Genomic DNA, 26305 nt, shown 5'->3' with positions numbered 1-26305 from the left:
GATAGTGAGGATTTAAATTAAATGGAATGATTTTTTAAAATTGTTTTGCCCTAAGTGCAACAACCTTTAAGAAAGCACTGGAACTATTCAAATGCAACATTTTCTAAGACACTGACAAGTAACTCATGTTTATGGATCAGAAGCCTAATGTAAAAATATCTTATGCAATAGCTGCTGACCATTTTTTTTGTGTTTAGCTTAGTCAAGACAACAAAAATCCATTTATAGAAACAATGATATCTCCCAGATCTTCATGCGGCACCTTGCAAAATTTTTTGTTACTCTAATATCCTTATTTCATATAATGGCTGTGTTCTGGAACTGGGAAAATTCCATACTTCTCACTTAGTAGCTCAGCCTCGGTCCTTCTCCCATGAAGAGAACACCTAGTAGCAAATGGATCCAGTGAACATCTCTTTCTCTCTCTCTCTCTCTCTCTCCCCCCCTTTCCTTCAGACTCTTTTGAAGTTGTCACCATCAGAAAGCTGAGTTTCTGTAGTTTACATATGATGCATCTCATCATCTGACAGAGCCTGCTCTTGCAATGGCCTCGAAGTCTTCCCCTTCTGGTCTCCTGTACAAACAGAAAACCATATGCTCTTTTTGTAAGCTAGGCAGACGTCTCTCCAGATTTTAACGCAACAAGTTATTTTCCATTAAACTGTTCACTGTTGGATTCATGGGGATATAGATAAACAGGGACCTCTGTAATAGATGTTGCTGTATAGGAGGTAGATCGTGTAGAGCAATGTTCTCGTCGTCTTTGACCCCATTGGGTTTTATACTGCATCCATTGCCTTTTCAGAGCTCCTTGGACCTGTAAGTGGAAGAAATTGGATTAAGACTAGTGGTAAGAGAGGTTTTTTGGCTACTCTGAACAAATTCAGACAAAAGCCCCATTAAGAAGTTACGGGGAATGCACATGCAATCCATGTAGTGTGCATACTTGAAACTTCTTTATTCATATGTTGAGTAATTCTCATGTTATGTTCAATGCATGTACAGCTCAAGGTGTGATTCCAACCCCACATTTTTCCAGGTTCTGGTCCCTGGTTTCATTTATGAAGTAAACACGTGATGGCCCTGTCTTGCAACAGATGTATGCATATACATGCAGGATGTATGTGCATCCACTGTAGAATACACAGGGCCAAAATGTCCAGTATATGCCTCTTCTCCTTCTTAAACAGATCTGGAATTGTGATGCCACTTTTATTGAGGGGAAAAACTATAATACTATAACAGGTTTAATACATTGTATCTACAGTATTCCATAAACACATACTGAATGTTTTTGCAGGATTAAATAAATATGCTTAGCTTTTCATAAACAGAGTTGATGGTGAAGATTCAGTTCTACAATATAATGGTGCAGTCAGTGTCTGACAAAAATCCATTTATTTTAATGCTCTGCCTCTATAGTACAATTAGACCCACCAAAATAATACTAGATGAATAATTTGTTCCAAAAGAAATTGATGCAGTAGAGTGACTGCACAGACTCTAAATAAACTACATTGTAAATTTTTGAGAGTGTTAGCTGGTTGTATATGTTACACAGAAAAATGTTATTCTAATTTAAGCAATTATAGTTCTGAAAAGAAGTTAGGCAAACGTTTAATAGTGTAGATTGCTGGATGTCTACGACAGCCACTATCTAACAGAATGTACATGCACAAATATTGCCTTGGGTTCCTGGATGGGAAAACTAAGTGAAATCATCCTGTTCTCTAAGTTAGCATGATAATGGTATTTTAAACTGATGGTCAATTAAATTTATTTATTTATTTATTATATTAGATTTTTAATCCACCCTCCCCGCCAGGCGGGCTCAAGGCAGAGCCCTGTCAACATTCCAGTTTTTCAATTCTTTGCTGCTGCTACCTGATCTTTTAAAGATTTTTTTGTGTGGATGCAACACTAACATTTTGTTAGTTAATTGTTCATACCCTAAATAATTATGTTTTGGACAATATATTTAGAATCTATGCTTTTACTATAAAATAGTGAAATGAAATATGAGTGGTGGTATAGACAGAATTGCAAATGGATTCTAAATGTCATCTGCTTTAAGTGTTTCATCTTTAGATTTTAAAACAAGAAGCATCACATTGGTTTTTTTACTTTTCAAATTCACAATCTCTTCATTTAGAAAGCTTGCTACTCACAGCGCCGGATCTAGGAATGCCCACGCCCGGGGCAACCCTTGGCTGGCCGCCTCGCATGCGTGCACAGCGCACACACGCTCCCCGCGCTGCGTGATGGGCAGACGAATGGCGTGGGCGGCCCTGCAGCCCCCCATGCTGCCTTTTGCCTGCCCTGCAGGACAGGGGGTGCGCGGCAAGCCAGCTGCCCCCTGTCCTGCGGGGCAGGCGAAAGGCAGCGCGGGGGGCTGCGGGGCTGCCCGCGCTGCTGCCTGCGCCCTCTGGCAGCTGGCAGCTGCTCCCGGCGCCCCCGCCCTGGTGGCGCGGGGGGCAGACTACCCCCCCTGCCCCCCTCGATCCGGCCCTGGCTACTCATACCAAGTTTCTACAACGTAGGCCATGATACAAAGTAAAAAAATCTAAATAAGATTGGGGTTTCACTGACTTTATATTTTGGAATTTCAAAATGTTTGTGCCTTCTAATAATAACATAATCGTAACATTTGATTTATATACTTAACACCCACTCAGAATGGTTTACAAAGTATGTCATTATTTCCCCCATAACAATAATCACCCTATGAGGTGGGTGGGGCTGAGAGAGCTCTGAGAGAGCTGTGACTGACCCAAGGTCACCCAGCTGGCTTCAAGCAGAGGAATGGGGAATCAAAGCCGGTTCTCCAGATTAAAGTCCTGCACTCTGAACCACTATACCAAACTGGCTCTCTGTGACACATTCATACATATATCATTGATAGTGAAGTTAGAGAAGTTCCATTTTCTTACCCATGCAGGCAATATGTGATAGCTACAAATCAGGAAGTATCCACTGGAACTGTGAGGACACTATGATGTTAAGTGGGTGATGCTTAACAGGTTCTACATATCCCTTTGCAAAAACAAGTCAAGAGATCTGTCTGGGTAGCAAGTTACTTGTTCTCTCTCTAACACTGCTTTCTAAGTTATGTAAATAGTTAAATAAAAGTTATGTTGTACTGCATCCTGGATCCAGAAATTTATTCATAAAGAATGTTACATGGTACCAGGAACTTCATCTCAGCTGTGACCTCACTGGGCAACTTTAGGCAAGCCACTCAAACTCATTGCCACTGCCACCAGGGAGCATGGGAATAGCACTAGTGCCTTTACAACATTGTTGTAGAGACTACAAGACAGAAGCACCTTGGACACCTACTGTATTCAGATAGCACTTTTGTGAAAAAGTCTGTGGAAATAAATGTTCGTGGGACTCTTTCTGTACACTTGCTAACAAACACAGAGGTATATAGATGCTTTATGGTATTACAATCCCCATAATTTCAAGGACTGAAGCTGAAAGAATGTGACTTGCCCATGACTAGCTAGACAACTGGGGATTTCTTACCTCACTGTAACATTATAAATTCCTTCTGAAGGATTGCATGAGGAAAACATCATAGAGAGATGAACAAAAATGACACCACCTTTTTCTGTTGATTAGGAAATCCAACATTTGGATCACTTTTTACTAAGTTGTTTGTGTTATAAGCCAAGCTCTTGTGGTACTGAAGGTTTGTGAAGCAAAGAGCCTGTGCAATGAGCTCCAAAAGCAGATGTGGAACATTGCATTGTCTTTGAAATCATTTATGTTGGATGGATTTCATTGAATTTTGCCTTAATGTGAATAGCCTAGTAATAAGCAATAAATCACTGAGCAACTGAGCTTCCATTACATTACAGCTAAGCCCTCTTCTGTGCCATAGAATATTTTTTTCCTCAAGAAATATCACTTTGATCTGTATGCACCTGGCAACAGATCAGTGGTCAGTTTGGAACAAACTGAGCTGAAGAGCAGACTGTGGCTTTAACCAATGGATTGCGCTGGATCTAAGGCATGGCTGGATCCCCTAGAGAAATTTTGGTGGAGGAAACCAGAATCCTCCCAGGTTCTCCAAAACATCTTGTGCGAGAGAATCCCCTGGGCTTGCATGAAAAGGTGTGCGTGAGTACGTGCATGCAGCTGGGGAACAAACTTGCATAAACTCTTGTCTGTTCATGTCAGAACTCACGCAAGTGTGGATGGGCATCTCTCTCCAACTGTACTCCTTGTTACTTCCCATGCCATTCCTGATGTTTCTGGACTGTGGCTTGGGGCAGTGAGTGTCAAGGGCCTTTAGCGGGAAGAAGGCAACAAAAACCCCTTTCTATTAATTTCACTCTTCAAAAATAAGCCATGCCATAATAAATTAAATGCCTGAGAATTTGACTCCGTGAAGCAGCAACTTCACCTAGTCATAAGACTGGGTTATCATGCCCCTTTCTTTCCTTCTTGGCTGATCTAGTACTGTTTGCTTTTCCCTCTTCCTAGTGCAGTAGTATGAGCAACTGGCATGTTGGTGGAAAACAGTAACTCCCTTCCAAGTTTACCCATTAAAAAAAGAAAATAGAAGGCGTCAAACTCCACTTGCCTTAGGGCAATTTTCTAGCACAATATTCTCTGAAAATATGACAGAAGCCAAATTACTGTATGCATTTCCCAGGCACAAATTCCACCAAAATGAATGCAACCAGAGCTGAAATAAATCAGGATTTCCAAATGCCACCCAGTGAGCAAAGCTGCGCTGTGAATTCTGTGGTTCCTGGATCCTGGCCCTGACCTCAGGATACTGAGGACACATGACAATTCCAGTGAAAAGGGGAGGTTATTATGAAAAACAGTGTCCAGCTTTTGAAGTATAAAACTATTACCAGATCAACAGCATTGTAATATTTGTATTTGCCTTATAAAAAATAGAACACCTACAGTAATCTGTTTGCTGAAAATGGGCAAATATATTGTTTGAAATTCTTTTTTTAATGAATCCATTTGATCCTTCAGATTTCTAAGTGGATAAGAGAGTTGTGTAGATGTAGGAAGTTCTGGGTTGCCTTGATAGCACCAGTTTGCTGTGGATAAGAGAATGCTATAGACATATTCTGCAATTGTCCAAGTTTTTTTATCTTTCCCATAAGTGCTGCCCTTTCAAATATTCCTGAAACTCAAAGAAGCTGAAAATCTTCATTCAACTATTAAGTTTATGTAGCTACAGACAAAATCTTTGTTTCAGGCTGTATTTCATTTCTTACAAGGCTGTGAGCCTGAGTAAGAGCTGTAGAGCATTTTACATGCTGAAAGGTGTTACAGGGATCATTAATTCTTACAAACACAAATTGGTGGCCTGTAAGAAATTATGGGGGAATAAACAATCAGGGGTTAGGAGAAGTTACCTACTCTTGCCATATTGACTGTCAGTCAGGGCTAAGTGAACTAGAAGCCATTGTTCTACACCCCCCCAACCTGAGCAATACAGTTCAGGGCAATTTTTACTTTTCTCAACTTACCCTGCATAGTAAAGTTAGAGGTGAACCTTAGGTTATTATAGAATACTACAAACTGTCAGGGGCTCAATTATGCAAATTCCCTCTCTTCTGTTTTCCTTTTTTCTCTTCAGCTAAACTTAACTGCCCTGAACATTCATTGCTCTTAGAGGCCAATGAGTATGCTCAGTCTATATTTTGTTGTTAATCCCACTGAATGGAATATTGCAAAAGGGGATTTTTGCCAAGGAGGATAATATTAGACTGTAGATTTAGAACCAGTGAAGTCTCAAGTCAGTTTTGGCTTGTTTGTAGATTATACTCTACTGCTTTTCACACATCAAAATTATATTTTTCATAAGCAAATTAAACTAGTGACCTGACAATCCTGGGTCGAATCCACATTACTCATTCTAAGTCGCATGTTCCCCGCATTCCCCACGCAATCCCGAGTGCCGGTCACATTACCTCATTAAACAGACGCATTTCTCCCAAATATGTGGTCACAGGTTTTCAACGGGAGTTTCACGGTGGCCGTGAACAGGCCAATGCGCAATTTACACGTGTTTTTTTTTAAAACCACCCCCCTTCCTGTCTCTCCGGCCGTTCCGAGAGTTCCTATTGGCTGATTCAACTTGCAAGTGCTCCGTAGTCTGCAAAAGACTGTTTTTGACTCCATAGCATTGGATTTATTGATTATGCTGTTTCTGAATCAAATCTGGTAGTTTGAAAAATCATTTTGGGGTGAATCCATCCTCAGAACGGACTCGCGAAACTTCCTTTTTAACTGGTTTTTATTTTTTTTATTTTATATTACTGTAATATCGAAATTATGAAATATCAAAATAATGACACTCCAAGGAAGTGAAACTTCAGTAAAATTCAGGCACTGAACTGTCCTGCATAGGAAATGCCCACAAAAGCTTCTCACATGCTTCCAAATTTCCAAAAAAGAAACGGGAGAGCACCATCAGTGCTGTCAGTGGGGGAAAGAGAGGCATCATTATCTTCAATGGTGTTTCTTTATAAGGCAAGATCGAAATAACGGAAAAGTGCGCTCAAAATTTTTTTAAAAAAATGGGCGGGAAAAAAAGGTCCCGCCCAAAAAAGCGGTTTTTGAGCGGCCATGTGACCGGAGGGACGCGCAAGAAAGACGGATTGGAAGCAGGAATGTGAACGAAGAGGAAAAAATCACGGATTGGAGGCAAACGGAAGATATGCGATAAACATGCGGGTAATGAGTGAATGTGGATTCGACCCTGATTCTGAGCAGTCAATGGGAACATATAGAACCACAATCGAAATCTATTAAGTCCCCAAATGCATTTCTATGCATATTTATTTTAAAAATATCTGTAGAAAATAATGAATTCATGTGTTGCTATGATCTGGAAATTATGGCTTTGGTTTTCTAAGAACACATAATGAAAAAATAGCATCTTAAACAGTATTGTGTACCTCCTAACTTACATTTTGATTGATTGGTAAAGGTTCGAAATTAAAGCAGATTTTTTTTCCTCCTAGGGATTTTCAATACGCAACTTTGTTATTAGACTGATAATGAGCAAATTTAGTTCTAGTTTTTTATTATCCTCTTAGCTTTTATGACTTGGACAAAAAAGTAAAAGAAAAAAAAAGAGGATTAATGCTGCCCTTTAGATCAGACAACAGTTTGTCACAATGCTCTGGCAACACGTCTGGGTAATTAATACAGAATGTGAAATGGAGACAAGGGTCTCTCTCTCCCTGCCCATCACTGGAATAAAAGTGCCCTCCAATGCAATAGCAGCCGTGGTCACTGATGGTATGCGAGAGTGAGCAATGATATTGTTAGTAGTCATAAATTTAGGTTACAATGATGTGCATTAAAGTGAAATTGTTTTCTATGCTTACCTCTCCATTGAAAAAACAGAAAATAGTTGCCACAAGTAAACCCTGAGGAAAAAAGAAAAGAGATTTAGATGTCTCCTATGATTTTCCTATGTTTTTTGCATTAACGGTACAAAGTTTCTCACTTCATAAATGTTCTCTCTCTCTCTCTCTCTCTCTCTCTCACACACACACACACACACACACAAGTGCTGCAGAGAAAAAATGTAACCTCCCCTCCATCCACGTCCATAAAATGGCAGGGTCTGTGATATTATACAGAGCTCAACAGTGCAGAAGGTGAAAACAGGGACCTAAGAGCAGGTCTCAGAGTCAGAGACTATGAGCCAAGCTAGAAGTGACGAATTACACTTGAATAGCAAGTGAACAGACTCACGTGTATTCCTCCCTGTTCGCTTGAGCTCCACTTGCACTCCACTTGATCACACAGTGATCTAGTTTGGCCCTCAGTTGCAACTTAGCACCTCAGCAATAAAGTCAAGCTAAAGGCCTTCCTGCATCTCCCTGAGGATGCCTGCAAGACCAGACCTTAAGACCAGGGCCAGAGAAATCTGCATTATGTCCTCTTAATAAAATATGTAACATCTAGCCTGATGTAGTGCTCTGGTGAACTCAAAAAAAATTGTACACTTTCTGTACATTTTTGGTTTGCCCTAATGAAAGGCAATGCATGGATTTTGTTCTTGTTTTAAGAATAAAGTGAGCCATTCAAAAGAGCAGTAACTGTAAATATTCTTATCTTTCTTGCAATGGCAGTCACAAGGACATGTATTCTGTGAATCTGCTCTTAATATTGCCAATTTTAAAGCTAGATTTTTGTCGATTTATTCTTTTATATAAGGACTGACTTGTTTATCCTATGTAGATAGCAGAAGGGCGTTGTTAGCAGGTGATAGCATATATCATACTGCAGGATAAGCTGGTAAATGGTATTGCTGATATTATCTGAAATAGTCTGAAATAGTGCTGGTAAATGTGGGCCATAAGATCGGTCTTCTCTTGACAGGTGCGATGGCCTGATTAATTCTTGCATTAACTGTAAGTGCACTAATAATTTGAATGACAAAATCAAGCAGCTTTTAGACAAAAAAAAACAATTGTATGTTCTCAGTTTATTTCTGTAGAGATATGTTACTGGATAAAAGTATCTTAAGAAATCAAAAATAAATTACAGTGCCTTTCTATTAATGTCATTTATAACCACACCTTTTGAAATCTTTGTACATTCAGTGAAGTTTAGGAAGATTAACTGGAGCAAAATCACTTCTTACCATCTACTAAGATTCACCAGTCTAGATGTGCAATTATATCGTCTTTAGATGATGGCCATTTTCACCTGCATTTAGAAGCCTATATTGTTCTCTCTACACATTAGCCGATTTTTGCTGTTATGTCAGTTCAGGAAGAGACAATCTTCAAACCAAGACAGAAACTGTTTTTTAAAAAAACTAATAATATTACTGGCTTCCAGATATGCCCTGTGGATTGTGTCTAAGTCCAAAATTCATTTCTAATGTCATATTCATAAATCAGCCTTTTATTTTTTTTTCTTTAATAAAAGTGTCCACTTGTTTAAGAAGTGTGAACATGTGAGATGCTGTCTTGGTGGTTCAAGGGGAAGTACTGTTGCCAGCTAAATGCTGGCAACCAGAGGCAGCCTGATGTGCAATCTCAAGGTATCACTTCTGGTTTACATTCACTCATCTCGGTGTATTGTTTTGTTTTGTTACCATAGAGCATTGTGACATCTGTAAGCCTGTACTGAAAAAGCGGTTTGGGGCTTAGGACCTAGGTCTGATTAATAGACTGCAGATACATAGATAGACTAGACTAGCTGACAGGACTAGCAGATAACTGAGGTGTACCTAGGTATGTATTAATTTGCATGTTCCACAAAGGCTCATGGGGCATGTGTTAAAAAATGGGGCTAGGAGAGGTGGTATAATGCAGGACTAGGCTAGCTGAAAACACCGGAAGGAGGAGAGGTGTGGTGACACTACTGCTCTTTGGAAAGCAAAGCTTGTTTCCAAGCTTTGGATCTAAGAAGGTCATAGAGTTGAAACTGCTAGCAAGGGAGAGTTGAACCCTTCTCTCTGGGAGAACAGCAGTAACTGGGAAGAGCTGAAGAAGCACAAAAGAGCAAAGAGCAGGAATTGCTGATACCTGAACTCTTCATTGACTATTTGAGACCAGCACCCTAGTACAGAGCTGCCCCACTTCGTCTTGCCAGAATGAAAAGAGAACTGCTCCTAGGGCAACTAGCAGGCTCCATGATTCATACAGCATCTTCGCAAAAAGAGTCCTGCTGTTGCAAGGCCTTCTGGATAGTTGGGACGCTATTCCAGGCATAGACTCTGGCCAAATCCACAGAACGGTCTGTGCACTCTACCAATTGTGAGTAGGACTCTGCTCTGGAATCACTGGTTAGTGACCCAGTATTGATAACTTTGGGAATGTTTTCATAGTTGTGTTCTGTTATATTTAAATAAATTGGATTTACATTTTGAATTTGTAAACGTATCTCTAGACATTGAACTTGGCCCTTGGGACTCACACACATCATTTTTAGGTACAAATTAGAAGTAATGTCATGACATTGCTTGTCATTATTTGACATCGCTCCCCACTTCTTGCTCCCACTGGACCTAAGAGGCCTGATGAGGCCTGGAGCCTGGAGGTCGGATCATCCTCGCTGCCCAAAGGAGGATGGCAACCCTAGTGGGGAGGGCAGAAAAAAACCAGAAATGGATAGCTCTGTTTCTCCAACCTCCCTGAAGCCTTTTGAGTATTTCTTGTCCAACACTCTTTAGCAGGCAGCTGCCACCATGCTTGTCACTTTAAGATCTTAGGCAGAATCTGACAAGCCCACTGCTGTCTCTTTCTGTCACCCCCCTCCCCCCACCCCACTCATGAAGCTAAATATGCGGCTTGGAGCAATTAAGAGCTGGCATACACATGGCCCAGTTCTTTTGCATTTGAGTAATCTGAGAATCACACTGCTTCTCTTAAGTAAAACAAACTTTATTTCGAAAACAGAGGAAGCAGGGAAGTTGCATATAACTACTAGAGTGGGAAAAGGGGAGCGGGGACGATTTCAGACACATGGGAGGATGAAAAACAGAGTTAAATTACACAATAAGCTAACATAACCTGGTTCCCTTCTGTACAGGACTTCATAGATTCCAACTAGGATTGCCAGGCTGAGCCTGGCAACCAGCAGGAGGGTTAGGGGCGTGGAGATGGGGCGTGTGTGTGCTGCGAGCCTGACAGTCACCGCTGGGTACAGTAGTTTCCAGTGATTCTTAGAACTACCTGCCATTGTTTCTGGCTTTTCCCCAGAAGTGCATACAAAACCATTGCCACCTGAAAAGGGAGAGGGAATGAGAGCCTACAAATGTCTGAAAGGGTGTCAGGGATGGAAGACGCTTTAATGGATGCCAAAGATGGGAGTATGGCCATGCTATGAACTCTTTCACAGCCTCTGCCGACAGCCTGAAAAAGTGCCAAAAGGGAGTGTTTTTCACAAGGGGCAAAAAATTCACAACAAGATTCCCATTTGGGTTCAGTACTAATTTATATGTACTCAGCCTGTATAGTGGGCAAGCTTGGTGGCTGTGGCAACCACATTGATAGTATGGACTTACAAGTGTGTCTTAAACACTTTTCTAATGGCTGAACAAAGGTCTTTTTATCTATGCCTCTCTACCACTAATAAAGATATTTTGATCATAGACAACTTCCATTCTTCTAAATCCTGTTCTCATTTGCAATTTTATCACCATATTGTTTTTTTTTTCAAGAGTATAATGGGAGAACATGGCTTGAAGACAATGAGTTTGCTCAGATGGCCTTGAAATTAAATTTTAGTTAACAGTTCTGTAGAAGAAGCTGTCTGAGGTGAGAATAAAAGTCTGGTGTGGAAAAGATAGACACAGTTGTTATTTCTACAAGAAAAAAGTAACAGCAACAAATTGGGTAATAAAAAGATAACGCCTGCACAATAAAGAGGGCTGCCGTTGTATGAATAGGGGAAGGTAGTGAAAATATTATTTATGTTCTGCTTTAATATAAGTTGAAATGGGATAGACCTTGGATGTGTAAACTGTGGACAGCTTGAACCTGACATTACTGTCCTTGCCATACAGAGTGTCCATTGCAACTCTTATTGAGGAAGTTGGTGAGGAAGAATAAAAATGTCAGGTGGCCCCAACGTGGAATGGCCTGTGCCCGATTCGCTGGGCTTATCTATGGACACAACACTTTCATGTCTCATAAATCCACTTCCACTGAGTCAAAACATTGATCTACCAAGGTCAGTATTATCAACTTTGATTGGCAGTGCATCTCCAGGTTTTCCAGGGCTTCCACATCACCCACTATGTGACCCTTTCAAATGGAAATGCTGGAGAATGAGCCTGGGACCTTCTGCATGCAAAACAAAGGCTCCTTCACTGAGCCACTGCCCAGAATAAATAAATATAATTCCTGACAGGTTATAATCTATTCTCATATTATGCTAGAGGTAAACTGCAGTTGCAGCTGCATCTGGCACCTGTTTCCTTGATGGAACTGCCTAGATATTTCAACAGAAGGATTCAAAGAAAGGAGTGCAATTCTAACATAACTATATGAGAACAGCTATGGTCTAAAACATAATCTTATGTGTTTAATAGCTCTTGGAATCTCTCTGCTTTGCAGCACACATGAGAGGCTGGTTTGTACACTGGTACTGTGGTCTCAGCAACCAGTTCCGTGTGGCTTTTCTCTTTATTGCTCCCGTTATATCTACAGGGATGGAGGAAATCATGTGACTTCTTTACACAACACTGCCACAATCCCTGGGGCTGTTATGTGAACCAGTTTCTCCACTTCTTAAGCAACATGGATTTGTACACAATTGTACTTTACACTTTCACATCTTGCAAGTACCACATTTTTGGCATATCAGCTGCCTATTCTAGGGGCTCAGAAGTTTGTCATCCCTCCCATTTCTATCAACTTTTTGATTCAAGATGGGAACTCATCTTTGCCTACTTGATTTCTCCTATTCAACTCTAAAACTGGTTTTAGATATATAACAAGAGAGAAAATATGACTCGCTTTCATTTTCTGTTTCTTCACTTCCTCTATAATGAAAAAATAGAGGCAAATGTCAACATGAGATACACAACTTTCTAGACAGAGGTGCAGCTCACAAAAGACTCTTGATTTGTTCCCTTCATGGCTCATGAAATCAGCTAAAGGATACATCATATGATGCCTATTTATAATAGGTAATTCCTCAAAAAAGGGTGTGGTACTCACAGTCTTTTTACAGAAACCATCTGTAATGCAAACTTGCAACATTAATGGCCATTTTCCAATCTCCTATTTCTTTTGGAGCTCTTGGAGATTTGGGTAATAGAAGCAGACCATAAAACAATGACAAAAGATGGGCCCTCTCAATTAGAAGCTTGGGAAAAATATTTTGGCTTACTATCCTGGGTACTCATTTTACTGACCTCGGAAGGATGAGTCAACCTTGAGCTGGCTACCTGAACCCAGCTTCTGCCAGGATCGAACTTATGTTGTGAGCACAGCTTGGGCTGCAGTACTGCAGCTTACTTCTCTGCACCACGGGGCTCCTTCCTTGCCTTCACTAGCTATGGTGTTATAGAGCTGTTTGACACATTCAGATTAATCTATGGATCTGCTCATTTGGCGGAGGTGGGGGGGGGAGAGCTAAAAATGCTGTCCAATGCAATTCTTTTTAAACTGGTTCTCCCTCAGAGTACTCTATCTGGAACGTGATGTATGTGATGGATTGATCCACATGGATATCTTCCCTTATGTATTCTTAAGAACACCAGAAGAGCCTGGTGTCTTTTTTTCCACACAGTAGCCAACCAACTGCCCTAAAAGGCAACCTTCTTTGCCTAATGGATCATGACTGAAAGAAGAAAAAAGGAGGAGACACAATACAATGCTGAAAAACGTGCAATAATGTTTGCACAAATAACCATCTTAGAGAGATCCACTTGGCATTAAAAAATGTGGGAAGCTAACTATGTTGTAAGGCAAACAAAGTAAAGCAAAGCTAAGAATTTGAATTGTAAAGAAAGGGGTGGATCTCCAGTTCTGAAACCTCTTTTAGAATATTGTTGCATTGGAAAATGAATGCCTGCTTAATTTTTGCCTCCCATTTTTGAACTGCTCAGCTGATCATATGGACACCCATTTGTTATGTCAAAATGATCTTATAACAGCAAAGCATTTATGAAGCCGAGAAACCAGGAAGACAGGATCATCAGTGCTTTGACTGCAAGTGTGTGGTTTGACTGATGTGTTAAGGACAATCTTGTCAAGAGACCAGGACAGTTAAGAGCTGAACTGGCTGCTATTGTTCAAGTTCACTTTCCATCTGAGAAACCCGGCAGGGGATGCTTTATTGTGTTATTTTCCAGCTGAGAATGCTACTCTGTGGAGAAAATGCTATTATACTGTTTCAAATGGAAACATGCAGCCTCTCATTCAGCCTCTTCCCTCTTCCTTTAACTGTGGAGTACACTGAGATAGTAAGTATTTTGACACAGAAGCATAGAATTTCTATTCAATATGCTCAAAACGGATTAACACAGACTGACGTAAACCATCTAAGTGGAAAAAAAGTGTCCCTAGACTAGCTGCATCTTCATATAGGTGTAAAATGGGATATACCGATAGGTAAGGCAGCATAGTACTACAACATATGCTGATCTAAATAATTTATTTATTACTAAGTCATGAGAAAATCACAGGAAAAGTAGGTAACAGAGAAGGAGATATCATTTCTTTTTTTTTGGAGTCTTCCTGTCCAGAAGGTCCATGTACTTGGAGAATGATGAAACCATGGGGAGGCTGATGCTATGTCTCGAGATCTTTGATGGCATAGCAGTAGGCCTCCTTCCCTCTCCCTCAATGGGTGAATAAGCCTACCAAGTGAGGAATTTTAGGGAGGTCAGTGCTATGCCATGAAAGAATGTACCACTGGCCTCCACATAGCTGCTTAGCAGCCCCCTAGTTGGGTAGATAGGAAGCCAACTATGCTTACTGCATTTTGTTCAAGATGTCCCCATCCCCTGCAAACTCAGGGATAGCACATGTGTTGGTGGAGAGATTCTCCAGGGCATGCAGGAAATGTGTACTGGGCAGATCCTGGAGTTTTGTGAAAGACTCTGCTTATATTTGGGTCCAAGTGGTTTCTACTACTGGTAAAAGACCCTCTCCCCAATCCTCCCATTTCTTGCCCTCTAGTTCTGCACCATTACCTTTTGGGATTAGAAATATATATTGTTTGTATCTTGTCTTTTCTCCTCGGAGAGCAGAGTGGCACTTTACAGTACAATTTTAAACCAAGTTACACTTTTTAAGCCCAGTGGTTCAGAAGGACGTAACTCTTTAGGACTGCATTGCTGGTGTCACAACAATCTTAAAATAGTAGATTAAGCAGATAGATTATGATTTGCCAAAAAGTAGGTTTGGACAAAGACTTTTCTTCTTCTAGCTGGCTTTCATTGCACATGATCTTTTCTAGGGGAAGCATTCAAGCATGCCTTTCTCCTCAAACAGTCTAAAGTGGGACAATCCAGTGTGAGATTCCTGATTATAGAGACCCAGCCATGAAAGAATGATCCTATCTGTTTACTCAGAAATAAATCCCACTGATTTAAATAAAGTTGATTCCCAAGTTAGTGTGCATACAAAATTGCAACTCAAGTGTTGGCAAGCTTCCAGAGGTATTTTAAGGCTGGATCACTTATCTAGAAAATTCCTGCCTACAAATCAATTAAGTTAGTGTAAAGCTGACTTACGCTCATTGACTTCAGTGGCACTAATCCATTAGCTGAACTCAGCTGCATTTCCTGGGAAAAAATGCCTTTGCCAGATGAAACCTACCAGCAAATGCATCATCCAAAACTCTTAGTCAATATTTAAACTCCTACCTGGTAATGCATTAATATGTGCATGACGTAATCATAGACTTCTCCAGCCAGTCTGTTTTCCGGTCTCCAAGGAATAATGACAAACTGAATTCCTAACAAGGGCACAAGGATTAAAGTGGCTCGGACGGCTTTCATGTACATGTTGGACTCAGCCCGATGAGTGTCTCTTAGCTTCGTGACAAGAACTCGGACAATGTTTAGCAAAAAGAAAAAATTGACCTGCAAGAACAAAATCTTTATTATTATAAAGGCTTCTCATCATATTTTTTTAAATTACTAGTAAGAAATCAAGCTTCTAACACCCCTAAATACCAGCATATACTGTCAGTTTTCAATACAAAATGGCTTAAAAATAAGATCTGTTGAAATTCCACTGAATAAAAATATATATGGCACATACAATCATTACATGATATTCATGCCATTCAGTGTGGACTTTGGGAATGTGTAAAATTTTGCAGAGGGAGCAATTGAATCATATTCACCTCCTCTGCTGCATCAGCTGGAGCTAGCTTTTTCCCCACTGTAGCGTTTGTATTTTGTTGTTGTATTTTATTTATATTCCGCTTTCCTTCCAATTGCAACTCAAAGGAGCTTACAACGTTATCCCTCTATTTTCTCTAAACAACAACAATCCTGTGATGTAGAATAGGCTGAAAGAGAGCAGCTGGTCCAAGGTCACCCATCAAACTCCATGGCAGATGGGGCACTTGAACCCGTGTCTCCTAGATTCTAGTCCAACACTCTAACCACTCTACCACCACAGCTTTCTGAGACCTGCATCAGAAAGCTGCTCTGTTTATAGAATGGATGGGGAAGGAAGCAAGCAAAGATGCCACATTATAAAGATCAGTACTTAAGGCCACTTTGTCTCCACCTCACCCATGCCACCCTCTTCTGTCCCTACCACCACCTCTCCTGGGGAACTGACGCAACTAATAATTCTATTTACTTCCTTCTGCCCCCAGATCTCTTAAAAGAAAAAAGCGCAGCAAGCCATGAATACCCTTATTGGAGTTACTGAACTATTCCAAGATTGGTGTTCCCCAAATCACCACTTTTACTTCATTAGTTCTGTAAGCCTACTCACTCAGTTGGTTTGAGCCCCACTTAATGTTTCTGGAGGCAACTCTTGACACTATGCTATACAGAAAACAACAGGACTCCTTTGGTATTCAAATACTATTGTCTTTCCTATTGAGTTGACAGCCGGCATATTTGCTGAATGGTAGCAGTTTAAAGAGCAAGCCAGACGGTGAAACCATTAATTATGATATTTTTTTTAAAACAAAGTAATTTGAGTTCCTTTTAGAAATGTGTTTTTCTTTCTTAGAGTGACTGAAGTCTACATTTCAATGCTAGGAAAAAAACTTTACATATTGCCAGCCAGCCTTGGCCTTCGTAATCATAGAGAAAAAAATTAGACTGCTGAAATAAATCTTGGAGCCATTTGCAGTTCAAGAGATGGCAAGGAGCTTGCAAGGAATTCCCATCCAGATGATAAAATTTATTATGATATTAAGCACAGCAGCTTGCTTTTACAAACCATTACACTGAAAATGAACATGTGTAGTTTTCGTTCCATGTAAACAGGATGAGTCATTTAAACCTGAACAGAACACAACAAAATAATATTCTAAGCAGATTGGTCCCCCTCACCCAGAGGTTTTGCACCTCTCTCTGGCAACTGAAATCTAAATTAATTTCCCGAAGATGGATTAAGGCTACCCTTTTGCCATTTCCATTTTACTCATCACCAATATATTTGTTCTTATACCCAGAGGATGCATCTAGGTTGGCAACCAAAGGCCAGACTCAAGTCATTGCATTTGGAAAGTTCTGTGATACTGAACCATATCTTGATTTTATAGGTATGTTTGTAAAACTCTAGTAAGGATACAAAATGGCTTGAAAAGAAAGATGTAGGCTGCTGCAAAAAAGGAGCTTGCTAAATCTGCCAGTTACAATCCCATTGTAAAACGTTCCTATCAAATACGAGTGAGCATAAAATGAATTCAGGATTCAAGGGCAGCAGCTCAGCAGTTTTGATGTTGCTTCCCAGCAGTATCTGGTGATAGAGATTACTCCTAGAATAGCATCACCAAAGCATGCTATTATGCAATTGTGGTACTGCTTATATACAGGTTATGACATAAGCAGCAACAGGGGAAAACAGGGACATGCTTTTAATACCCCTATTCTCACGTCTACTTTACATTGCATGTGGCTGAAGGGTAAGTAATGTGGGGTTCTGAATGGACATTTGTGTGGTTTAAAATGCAGACCTCTAAAGCAGGCAGATGGATGGGTGACAGAAGTGTGCTGTGATTGGATGGTAGCTGCACCCTGAGGGCAGAATGAATTGTAGTTTAGTCAGTGTGGATCAGAGGGAAGAGGGCAGTCAGTTGATATCTGTGCGTTATTCTGTGAGTGAAGTGCTGTAACCTGAGAGAAGTCTGTATGCTTTTTTCTTTGTCAAAAAAATAAGCCTAAATGGCAACTGGGATAAAATAAGTCTTTGTGACTGATTATTTTTTATAAACATTTGAAGATCTGTACCTATTTTGAAATAAGCTTCCCAGTTGCCTGCTGGTGGCGGGCAATCTCCCAGGGGTTCGCCCAGTTGCCTGCCGATCACTGGCAATTGGCAGGAGGTGGCAGGCCCCCCAGAGGTCGCCCGCCACCAGCAGGCAACCTAGGAAACCATGCACTGGGTATGCTCCTGGTGGGACGAGATGACATCACTTCCTGAAGTGACATCATCGCACTGGCTGCGGGTGTCCTCCTGCACTTCACTGGGGCCAATTTTGGCCCCAAACAGGCAAGAAGTAGCTCTGTGCAAAGCATGGGAGCACACCCATGGACAACATGATGACACCATTTTCTGGAAGTGACATCATCACGCAAGCGCCAGGAGTGCGCACACAGAGACCTGGCACCTCTATTTTGAAACTATCATGCTTATGAACTATTCTGAAGCCAATACGCTTATGAATTACTCTGTAACCATTATGTATATGTACTTATAAATAAACTTTATTTCTGATTAATTAAAATATTTATTTCATCTAGAATAAAGCATCCCCTATTATCTCATAGCCACACACAGACAGTTTTGTCATTCTACCATCTATAACTAAGACTTCCTATGCAATAAGTCAAACAGAGAACTAAAGCAAGAGTGGAAGTGAAAATCTAAGGAATACTGAGAGGCATCAAGGCAATATAATTTAGGCCTCAAAAAGGGGGCAAAATGCCAAACTCTTCTTTGTCTAATACACACTGTATTGATTAAGGCACAGTTTACTTCCTTAACCACGAGCACTTTCATTTGTGTAAGGGTTCATTGAGAACCATTGGTCTTTGGCAAATGGAATTACAAATGGCAGAGGAAGCAAGTTGTGCTGCAGTTGGAGTGAAGCGTGTCCAGAATGTGTTTACAGGATCCAAACTGTAATCTATAACAGTTCGTCCAACACTGTTTGTCGGGCATGAACAATGGCAGGTTGTAGTCTGCATGGACCCTTAACATTCATAGCAATCTATTTCCATGCATGCACATTAGAGGAGGAAAAAAAGACCATCCATCATAACCCCATTCAAAAATTAACTTCTAGTTGAACCCTGAAACATGATCACCCAGCAAACTTATACAAAATTTTTTAGTAAGGAATTCTTAAATGGAGAAAATGGGGATAAAAGAGACAGGGACAGATTCCACAAAACCAGGATTATCCATAGCATAGATGGATAGCATAGGCTTACCAGTCCTCTGGAGGGAGCAGGGGATCCCCCGTCACCAGCCTCTGCACCCTGCTGCCTCTCATCTGCTGGCAGGGGGAAGAAAGGTGAGGGAACATGGTGGTGGGGGCGAAGCATGCTCCCACGTGCTCTAGAGCGTCCCCGTGCACTCCCGCATCATGTCAAGAATGACATCATTCCTGCGTGGCATGGAAGTAATTCAGAGCAGAGTCACCTGGGCTTAGAGCAGAGTCACCTGGGCTCAGGAGCACATGGTCTGCAGCTGCTAGAGGAGGTAAGGGCTTTTTGCCTTTCTTGGCTGTGGTGGGTTAAGCTGAGAAGCTAAGGGTGGTCCTCTCTAGCTTTGGGGCTTTTTGTGTGTAGTTTTGTGTTGATTTGAGTGTAGTTTTGAGGCTGAGTGTGTTTGGGCTTGATTGTGTTTGAGGGTGAGTGTGTTTGTAAGGCTGCTGGGGGTTGCTGGAGTACAAGCCACACCCCCCCTTTGTGCTCACCTCCTGTGCTTAGCAGGAAGTGACCTTTTGCATTGAAAAGGCAACTGCTGGGCAGGGGCAGGGCAGAGCAGAGTCACCTGGGCTCAGGAGCACATGGTCTGCAGCTGCTAGAGGAGGTAAGGGCTTTTTGCCTTTCTTGGCTGTGGTGGGTTAAGCTGAGAAGCTAAGGGTGGTCCTCTCTAGCTTTGGGGCTTTTTGTGTGTAGTTTTGTGTTGATTTGAGTGTAGTTTTGAGGCTGAGTGTGTTTGGGCTTGATTGTGTTTGAGGGTGAGTGTGTTTGTAAGGCTGCTGGGGGTTGCTGGAGTACAAGCCACACCCCCCCTTTGTGCTCACCTCCTGTGCTTAGCAGGAAGTGACCTTTTGCATTGAAAAGGCAACTGCTGGGCAGGGGCGCGAGCCTTTGGCGCGAGCCGAAGGGCGAGAGCTAAAGGGCTCTTGGCCTGTGGCTCTTAGCCGGGGGATCATAGCCGTTTTCTTTCCTCTTAGTGTGTTATTCCTAAAACAGAATAATGAAGTCAGAATGCCAGCAGGGGGTTGGGGGCTTTCCAGTGTATTGCACTGAGTGTCACATGTATGACTATCTGCCTTCTGGTCAGAAGTCCTGGATGTGTGCTCGCTGCAAGGAGCTCCTGGTTCTCAGGGAACGAGTACGTACCCTTGAGGCCAAGGTGGCTGACCTGGAGAAGCGGAGACAGTTAGATAGGCACGAGGACAAGATTCTCAGGGACAGGACAGATGTGTCCCACTCTAAAAATGGCAGCGTTCTTGTTGTCAAGGAGAATGAGGATCTTGTGGAATCAGGGCACCGTATTGAGGATAAGGGGAACATGCCCTCAGAAGGGACCTCTTCTTCAGTTGGTGAGCAGGTTTCCTTTCGCATCAAGGAACCATCCCTGGGTGGGGCGGGAGGGAGGCTCTTGGTAGTTGGTGATTCGATCCTTAGACAAGTAGATAGCTGGGTGGCACAACCGCGTTCTGACCGTATGGTGACTTGCCTGCCTGGTGCGAAGGTAGCGGACATTACGCGTGTTATAGATAGGCTGGTAGATAGTGCTGGGGAAGAGTCAGCGGTCGTGGTCCATGTTGGAACCAACGATGTTGGGAAATGCAGTCGTGAGGTCTTGGAACAAAAATTTAGGCTGTTAGGCAGGAGACTCAAGGCCAGGACCTCCCAGGTAGCCTTCTCAGAAGTGCTACCTGTTCCACGCGCAGGGCCAGAGAGACAAACGCAGATCAGGAGTCTCAATGCGTGGATGAGACGATGGTGTAGGGAGGAAGGGTTCAAGTTTGTTAGGCACTGGGATTCTTTTTGGGACAAGCGGGAGCTGTACAAGAGAGACGGTCTCCACTTGTCCCGAGAAGGAACCCGGCTGCTGGCACTTAAAATCAAAAAGGTGGCAGAGCAGTTTTTAAACTAAATGCTAGGGGAAAGCCGACAAGAGATAAAGTGTCTCTGGTTCAGGATGGTTCATCTCAGAGAGATGAAGGGCTAGGTATAACACTTCTACAGGGAGATAGATTAGAGTTGTCAACTGAGATGGAGACAAACAGTGCAGATGACCTAACTACGTCTCGAGGCAAAGTGTGCCGGGGAAGTTACAGGTGTTTATATACAAATGCTAGAAGTGTCCGAGGTAAAATTGGGGAGCTGGAATGTTTAGTGTTGGGCGAATCCATAGACATTGTGGGCATATCAGAAACTTGGTGGGATGAGGAAAATCAGTGGGACACGGTGATTCCTGGATATAAATTATATCGGAAGGATAGGGAGGGAAGGGTTGGTGGTGGGGTGGCTCTATATGTCAGAGAAGGTATACATTCCAGTAAGATTGAGAAGGTAACTGAATTAGATTCGCTTCTGGAAATGCTATGGGTTGAAATTACGGGCCCAAATGGAAACTTAACTGTGGGAGTTTGTTATCGCCCTCCAGATCAGAAAATAGAGGAGGATTATAAAATGATGACAGGATTAAAGATGGCTGCTAAACAAAAAAACTGTGTTGTAATGGGTGATTTTAACTACCCACACATTGACTGGGCCAATGGGTGTTCGAATCGGGGGAGAGAAAGTGAGTTTCTAGACTGTCTCAATGACTGTGCTATGGAACAGATGGTTACAGAACCTACTAGGGGAGAGGTGATCCTGGATTTGGTCCTCAGTAATGCTGAAGACCTGGTGAGAGATGTAAATGTGATTGCACCACTTGGGAACAGTGACCATAATGTTATTGAGTACAACATATGTATAAATAGGAAATTGCCAAATAAGACCAACACAGCCATGTTTAACTTCAAAAGGGGTAACTTTTCTGAGATGAGGGCGTACGTGAAGAAGAAACTGAAAGGGAAAGTAAAAAAGGTCAAAACACTTGGGGAATCTTGGAGACTATTTAAAACTACAATCCTGGAAGCTCAAATTAAATATATACCGCTGGTTAGGAAAGGTACAAATAGGTTTAGGAAAAGGCCAGCATGGTTAACAAGCAATGTAATAGAAGCTGTAAAAGGTAAAAAGGATTCTTTTAGGCAGTGGAAAACTAGTCGGAGTGAGGTTGATAAAAAGGAGCATAAGCTGTGGCAAAAAAAGTGCAAGTCTGTGATCAGACAGGCAAAAAGGGAATATGAGGAGCATATTGCAAAGAACATAAAGAAAAACAATAAACAATTCTTTAAATATATTAGAAGTAGGAAACCAGCTAGGGAGGCCGTGGGGCCCTTGGATGACCAAGGCGTAAAAGGATTACTAAAGGGTGATAGGGAAATGGCCGAGAAGCTGAATGCGTTCTTTGCTTCTGTCTTCACTGTGGAAGATAAGAAGTGCATGCCCACTCCGGAAGCACTGACTTTGGGAGGGGTTTTGAAAGACCTGAGTCACATTGAGGTGACGAGAGAGGAGGTTATGCGACTGCTAGATAATTTAAAAACTGATAAATCACCGGGCCCAGATGGCATACATCCAAGAGTTCTGAAAGAACTCAAGTGTGAACTTGTAGATCTCCTCACAAAAATATGTAATCTGTCATTAAACTCTGCATCTGTTCCTGAGGACTGGAAGGTAGCTAATGTTGTCCCCATCTTTAAAAAAGGTTCCAGGGGAGATCCGGGAAATTACAGGCCAGTCAGCCTGACGTCAATACCGGGTAAGTTGGTGGAAACTATTATCAAAAATAAAATTAGTGGGCACATTGATGACCAAAAGCTGATGAGGAAAACTCAGCATGGGTTCTGTAAGGGAAGATCTTGTCTCACCAATCTGTTAGAGTTCTTTGAGGGAGTGAACAAACAAGTGGACAAGGGAGACCCGATAGATATTGTTTATCTTGACTTCCAGAAAGCTTTTGACAAAGTTCCTCATCAAAGGCTCCTAAGTAAGCTCAGTAGCTATGGGATAAAGGGCCAAGTCCTCTTGTGGATCGAAAACTGGCTAATTAATAGGAAACAGAGAGTGAGCATAAACGGGCACTTCTCACAGTGGAGGGTGGTGAGCAGTGGGGTGCCACAGGGGTCGGTATTGGGTCCAATGCTTTTTAACTTGTTTATTAATGATTTGGAATTGGGATTAAGCAGTGAAGTGGCTAAATTTGCAGATGACACGAAATTGTTCAGGGTGGTGAAAGCCAGAGAGGATTGTGAGGCACTCCAAAGGGATCTGTCGAGGCTAGAAGAGTGGGCATCCATGTGGCAAATGAGGTTCAATGTAGCCAAGTGCAAAGTAATGCACATTGGAACCAAAAATCCAGAATATAAATACAAGTTGATGGGGTCTGAACTGGTGGAGACTGACCAAGAGAGAGATCTTGGAGTCATGATAGATAACTCACTAAAAACGTCAGCACAGTGTGCGACTGCCATAAAAAAAGCTAATGCTATGCTAGGGGTTATTAGGAAAGGGATTGAAAACAAATCAGCCGGTATCATAATGCCTCTGTATAAATCGATGGTGAGGCCTCATTTGGAGTACTGTGTACAGTTCTGGTCGCCACACCTTAAAAAAGATATCATAGCACTGGAAAAAGTACAGAGAAGGGCAACTAAAATGATTAAAGGGTTGGAACACTTTCCCTATGAGGAAAGATTGAGGCGCTTGGGGCTCTTTAGCCTGGAGAAAAGACGACTGAGGGGAGACATGATAGAGGTTTACAAGATAATGCACGGGTTAGAGAAGGTCGAGAAAGATGTGTTTTTCTCCCTTTCTCACAATACAAGAACTCGTGGGCACTCTATGAAATTATTGAGCAGTCGGGTTAGAACAGATAGAAGAAAATACTACTTTACACAAAGGGTGATAAACACATGGAATTCGTTGCCACAGGAGGTGGTGGCAGCTACAAGCATTGCCAGCTTCAAGAGGGGACTGGACAAATATATGGAGCAGAGGTCCATCAGTGGCTATTAGCCACAGGAGATAGATGGTATTCTCTTTGTGGGGAGGTGGTGCTCTGTTGTCTTGGTGCTGGAAGGAAGGCAGTGGGAGGGCTTCTGGTGTCCTGGCCTCACTGACAGTCCTTTAGATGGCACTGGATTTCTAGCCACTGTGTGTGACAGAATGTTGGACTGGATGGGCCACTGGCCTGATCCAACATGGCTTTGCTTATGTTCTTATGTTCTTATGTTCTTAATTGAGTGAAAATTGGCCACCAGTTTAGTGTTTAGGGCTGATTTTCACTCAATTGGCTCCCAGCGTGACCCGTTATTTCCATATTGCCCCAAGAACGATGACATTCCTGGCGCAACATGGGATGTACTGGAGCATAAGCATGCTTCATGTGTGAGGTACATACCCCCCCATGCAGCCCCCCACCACGGTCTCTCCCATCCCTCGGGTTTGATCCCCAGGGACCTGGCAACCCTAATGCAGCAGTTGGTACTTCACATCAAGGTCACTCACTTGCTAACGTAGTATGGAGATTAGGAAGCAAGTTTGTGGTCCTAATACATTTATTTGGCAGCAAATTCTATCAAGACGATAGGGCTTGCTTTCTAACTGTGGAGAGTTAGTAAAAGAAATAGGCACCAAGTTACTAATAAAGTAATTCGAATACATGAAACTGCCTTACGCTGAGAGCTGGTGTAGCGTAACGGATAGAGTATCAGACTAGGATCTTGGGACACCTCGGTTCGAATCCTCAGTTCTATTCATGGAAGCTTGCTGGGTGACCTTGGGACACTCAGTCTGGCCTACCTCACAGAGTCGTTCTTGTGGGAAAATGGTGGAAGGGAGAATGATGTTCTAAGCTGCTTTGAGTTCCCAATGCAGAAGAAAAGTGGAATATAAATAAAAAATGCATGTAAATGCAATGCATAAGTCAAAGAACTGGTCCAACTAGCTTAGTCTGCTCTAACTGGAAATGGCTCTTCAGGCTCTCAAGAGAGAAGGGTCTCTTCTATTCCTGATATAAGAGATCCTTTAACTACAGTTGCCAGGAGTTGGACCTGGGACTTTCTGCTTATAAAACATGTGTCCTCCCACTGACCTATGGACCCTCCCTAAAATTTGAGGTATCTCCGTTTTAATGGAGCAGCTGCAAAATTGTTGCACAATTTCCTTTCAAGGTAAATTCAGAACCACCCTAACCATTTTCACTGAGAAGGCAGTGCAGTGGGACTGACTTCTTCAGATGCTTATAACTGGAGCCTTGGGGTCTGATTCCTGTGAGTGTCGAGGCCCCAGTATGTACATAAAGCTCCCCCACCTGTAAGGGTTTCACCATTGATTTTGATGTAAACTGCTTCAAAGTGCAGTGTGGGTCCTCCATTGACATGAAAAGAGAACCTTACATGTTCCGGTTATTCATCTGCACATTGGCAGTGGACACAAGGAACACTGGTTCAGTCTGAAAGTGTTGTGGCATTAGAGAGAATGGCTGGTTGATTATGATGTGAGGGCGCATATGATAAAGTAGGCTATTGCCGTAAGAAGCTCTGGCAGCCATCAATCAGTTCATTTAAATCTGTTCATGACAGTAGCTTGTCAGAACTAAACAACCTGTTCTGTTCCATGGGACATGGTGGCAGCTTATAAGAATGATGCTTTTTTGTATTGTATTCATATAATATCACATAATTGATATAATTTTCACTGAATTAGAAGGTGTTTCATTTTAGTGAAACAATTACTGGCATTGTAGGAAGCATGAAAAATCTCCTTCCTACCATCTGTGCCTTTCAGCCATCTGGAATCACCAGGGGCCCTACTAACTATACATATCCCCAAATAATGCATCAGCTGCCAAAATATACCTCATGGGGCTTATTATTATTAAACCTTTATTAGAAGATAAAGAATTATCAAGATATAATAATAAAAGAAATGGAAAGCAAATTGTATGAGGCCTGAGGAAAGAATGAGGGAGCAGTACATGATCAACCTAAGCGACAGGGGGGACCTGATGACACATGGCAACTGCCTACAGATATATAACAAGTTGTCGAGGGAGGAAAGAAAACATCTGTTTTTCCTATCCTCCGGATATTGTTCTTACAGACAATTCTGTTTCTAAGTATAGGATTTGTGTGGGATTGTATACATATCAGCAGCATGTATTTGGCCTTTTGGTATTTTTAGCAGTGTGGTTTACATCAGAATGTGTCTTGCCAGCACTGCTGGTTGTAAAGCCATTTTTTCAGTACTGTGATTGAGCAGTACATACACTATGTTCAGACAGAAGTTGTGACTTTTGTCACTGAAAGGATCCAAGAAGAGGTAGGCCCCAAAGCAAGC

General features: G+C 41.9%; 1 protein-coding gene across 1 annotated transcript in view; it reads right to left on the bottom strand.

The window, feature by feature from the left end:
• Positions 1-646: 646 nt before the first annotated feature.
• Positions 647-26305, bottom strand: part of CALCR (calcitonin receptor) — an 80867-nt gene continuing 55208 nt past the window's right edge. Inside the window, exons 9-11 of the mRNA XM_054990947.1 lie at positions 15332-15550; positions 7374-7415; positions 647-817 (exon numbers count right to left, since the gene is read on the bottom strand). Coding sequence (XP_054846922.1) covers positions 647-817; positions 7374-7415; positions 15332-15550 — 432 coding nt within the window. The remainder of the gene's footprint in view (positions 818-7373; positions 7416-15331; positions 15551-26305) is intronic.

Source organism: Eublepharis macularius, chromosome 11 (assembly GCF_028583425.1).
Source record: "Eublepharis macularius isolate TG4126 chromosome 11, MPM_Emac_v1.0, whole genome shotgun sequence".
Lineage (NCBI taxonomy): Eukaryota > Metazoa > Chordata > Lepidosauria > Squamata > Eublepharidae > Eublepharis > Eublepharis macularius.
The sequence above is the reverse complement of the archived record's forward strand: the minus strand, read 5'-3'. Positions and strand labels throughout refer to the sequence as shown.